The sequence below is a fragment of the Temnothorax curvispinosus genome, unplaced genomic scaffold (genome assembly GCF_003070985.1).
Source record: "Temnothorax curvispinosus isolate PA1 unplaced genomic scaffold, ASM307098v1 QBEX01012537.1, whole genome shotgun sequence".
Classification (NCBI taxonomy): Eukaryota; Metazoa; Arthropoda; class Insecta; order Hymenoptera; family Formicidae; genus Temnothorax; species Temnothorax curvispinosus.
The window spans coordinates 1-4,029 of record NW_020222317.1 but is presented as its reverse complement, the minus strand read 5'-3'; the positions used below and the strand labels follow the sequence as shown (position 1 = coordinate 4,029).

Sequence of the window (4,029 nt, the reverse complement as noted above, 5' to 3'; positions counted from 1 at the left end):
AGATCAAGGATGTCTAACGCGCAGATCACAGGAACGTAGAACGCAAGGATAAATGGCGCGCAGAGCAAGGATGTCTAGCGTGCAGATCACAGGAACGTAGAACGCAAGGATGAATGGCGCGCAGAGCAAGGATGTCTAGCGCGCAGTTGATCTCGTTGAGCTGAGGTTTTTGCAAAGGAATAGCGGTAATCTCAGAAGCGGTGTATCAAACAGTTGCGGGTATCAACAGAGTAACGTAAGTCAACAATCGCGGTTATCAGATCAGAGTAATGTCGCGGTAATCTCAGAAACAGTGTATCAAAAAACAGTCCGCCGAAATCTCCCATACAGCTTCGAGCTGTTCGTCACAACGCAATCTCCCACACAGCCTCGTGCTGTTTGTAACCACGCAATCTCCCACACAGCCTCGTGCTGTTCGTAACCACGTAATCTCCCACACAGCCTCGTGCTGTTCGTCTCATCGCAATAATCATGCAACGGCTGATCGCAAAGCCATGCGGTAATCTCGCAAATTTGGTGCTGCCCATATGAATTCTGCGGATATCTTGTTCGTAGTGAATCTACTATCTGTTCACAATCTTCTCGACGGCTTACGCAAGGAATCTCGGTGAGAATAGAATTATCATTAACAGTGAACACGTAAATAATGCGGTAAATAGATTATGAAGAGAACAACGCCGGGCAAAAACGCGAAACATTCGTAAGGGAAAATTAACTCACGTTCGTTCGCATAGAAACAAAGTCACAATGTCGAAGAGAAACAACGCACGTACGCAAAAGAAAAATACCGGGTCACTCGTATGCGAATTTGTAGTTCACAACGCGAACATCATATCGTGAGAAAAAGCAATGTCGAACACATCACACAGACGAGTAACTGCACGTAATACCGCGAATAATAATTCGAAAAGAATGAGCAATGCCATAACCGGCTAAGGATACGCGCAATGAAAAGAAACAGCAATCGCCCGCACACATATGTACATTTAACGCGGATATTTAGCATCACATTGTTCACTTCGTAACTGCCGTAGCCGCGCGGTAAAAAATCAGTACATGAATTATCGCAGCAATCATAACGAGATTTCAAACCTGAGGTTTTTCGGTTGGGAGTGATTAGGATCAAAGCGTCCCGTCCGGCTTTGTGAGGCCTTTAGAGGAGGACGGGAGCAACGACGTCAGTACTCTGCATGATTTTAGTGACTCCTCGCTCCGGGATGCGAATCTTCAGGTAACTGTAAAGAAAGCTTTCTTGGCGACGATACGCGCACTTAACCCGTATTGCGTTACTATTTTCTTTCGATATTAATGACAGAAACTCGCGAGAACGAGAAAAAGGCTCAGGCAAACACACGAAGGGAACGAAGGAATAACAACCGTGCTAAGGCCGGTGCTTCACCGACGTATATTTAGCAAATAAATTAAAAATTATTGAAAATTAACTGACCCAATCGTTTGGAAATCATTTGGAGATATTTGGAAAAAACTTTTCAGAGTTTGGAAAACCATACATTAATCACAATTAATTAAAATCAATTAAGCGTATAATTAGCAGAAAGTATTTAAAAAATATTTTTTTTTAATCCAATCGCTCCAGAATCATTTGGATAATATGTCCATATAATTTTTATTATTTGGAAAACAACTGTATTCTAATAAAAATTAATTAAAGGTCAATATTTCGTTTTAATGTTTGCACCATAGTGCAATAAAGTGCACATACTTCTCAGCTGACGACGAGTGGCAAGACTGGCAAGAAATCAGCAACCTAACCTACAGTTTGCTCATAAACCTACAGTGGATTTTTGCTGGCGATTTTAATTCACAGTCCCGTTCTCAATGAATTCAGATTAACGTAAGTAATTGCGCGATATAACAAGTACATATTTTCATCCCGATATCTCGTTATTCATACTCGTGTTTATACTTTTTCTGCTCGATTTCCGAGCTACTCTTACAACTATGAATATTAATCATTATTTTCTAATTTTCCCATTGTTTTTATTTGTTGTAATGTTTTTTTAAATGCATTAATGCAGCACGCAATTATTTCTGAGTGAACTGATTGATCGACAAGTTTGATACGTACAAAAATGATGTAAGTTTAAAGATACTGCGTGTATTGTATGTTGCTTTATTGCAATAAAGTATATCAAATTTGCATAATAAGAAGGAAATAAATATGTAATACATTAATAATTAATGTTACAACAAACAGATATGGACAGATATAAATCTGACAAAACTACAGATAGTTCTAGCTTTTGAATCCAAATTAATTAATGCAGATTTATATTTGTCCATATTTGTTTGTTAATGATTAATTAATTTGGATTTAAAAGCTAGAGCCATTTGCAGTTTTGTCAGATTTATATCTGTCCATATCTGTTTGTTGTAACATTAATTATTAATGTATCATATTTATTTCCTTCTTATTATGCAAATTTGATATACCTTGCAATAAAGCAACATACACAATACACGCAGTATCTTTAAACTTACATCATTTTTGTACGTGTCAAACTTGTCGATCAATCATTTCACTAAGAAATAATTGCGTGCTGCATTAATGCATTTAAAAGGCCATTACAACAAATAAAAACAATTACCATACATTCAACTAAGAACATAACCACGACTAAGTATTATTTCGATATGGCATTTAACAGTTACAGAATCTCGTCGGATTAATTTGCATTTATAATGTCTTCGGTCCAGCGTGCGTTTTCTCGCAAGTTAAGCAAACAGCATGTTGCCGATGTGAGGCGACAAATTGCCACTTCTACTTCCTATTATTGTGTATTCTTCCTATTCTTGTTGAGCAGTGTATCAGGATTTTTTTCCACGGTATGCAGTTTTCTTTGGAAAACTGGCATATAAAGAGATTGCCCATAATCTTGGAGTAAATTAATATTTAATTTCTTATATGCAGATGTCCCTGTACGAGGTATTAGAACCACTTGATTACGAGGAATTCTTGGGACAGCATCAGTCAGTGCTGGACCGTGATCCTTTAAAACTAATACTAGATTTTCCACCGAGAGACGTCGAATTGAGAGTCGTAAAGAGGAAGATTCGAACAGAGGAGCCAGTAGTATCGCACGAATCAATGTAAAAAAAATAGTCGAAACGCTATTACAATACAGTTATTTAAAACTTGGCATTCATTCTTCATTTTGATCATTTGGCTTTCAGTGATACCGTGTCGCCTTATGTGAAAAGATGCATTGAGAGTTTTACTTCAGACTGGGTCGTAATATATCGTAAATACAAAGGTAGAATCTCACCTATCGCCAGAGACAGATTGCTTCATGATACACCTAGACAAAATTTCAAGGTATCTAATGCTGGAGATAAAATTAATGTATTTGTGATAAGCAGGAAGTGAAAGCGATTTATCTTAATTAGGTAGATCAAGAAGATGCAAATGGCTGTGTATTACCGAACGAGGAGGATGATTTGTCCAATTCCGGAGATACTCCGAGAGGATCTTGGGCAAGTCTAGATTTGCGGCATTCGCAACATGACCCTCTTCTGCCGGGTTTGTTAGATCGTGTTTGCCTCGAAACGATCGATCAGATGAACGAGCAGAAAAGATTGGAGGATCGACAGGTACAGGATTATAAAGCGGCAAGTTTGTCCGTTTTATTTTGATTAAATATTTTTAATATTTGTTATTTAATATTTTATTAAATATTGAATATTTATTAAATATTTGTTATTCAATATTTTATTAAATATTGAATATTTATTAAATATTTGTTATTAAATATTGTTCCGGATTCGGCGTTGCTGATACATTCTATTTCGCGATATTTAGACAACGAGTCCGTAAGTCAACAACAGCGTGTAATCGATCACGCGTACACGCGTCTCCTACAATCGTATCACGCGCTGGTCATGCTCTCGCATACTTGCGCCGCTTCCGAATTCGAAGGTTTTGCGTGCTGTGCGACGATCCGACGAATTTAGTTCCTGTATAACGGGCCTGCGATAAAGACCGATCGGTCATGGGATTGCTCGCGCCGT

General features: G+C 38.0%; 1 protein-coding gene across 1 annotated transcript; it reads left to right on the top strand.

Moving 5' to 3' along the window:
* Positions 1–1,578: 1,578 nt before the first annotated feature.
* On the top strand, positions 1,579–3,612 carry LOC112462588 (dedicator of cytokinesis protein 7-like; the record flags this gene model as incomplete). The annotated part of the gene is made up of 5 exons (XM_025028459.1): positions 1,579–1,855; positions 2,670–2,847; positions 2,933–3,111; positions 3,196–3,337; positions 3,409–3,612. Coding segments are annotated over exons 2-5 (669 nt in total), but the record flags the coding sequence as incomplete, so codon positions are not given.
* Positions 3,613–4,029: the final 417 nt, after the last annotated feature.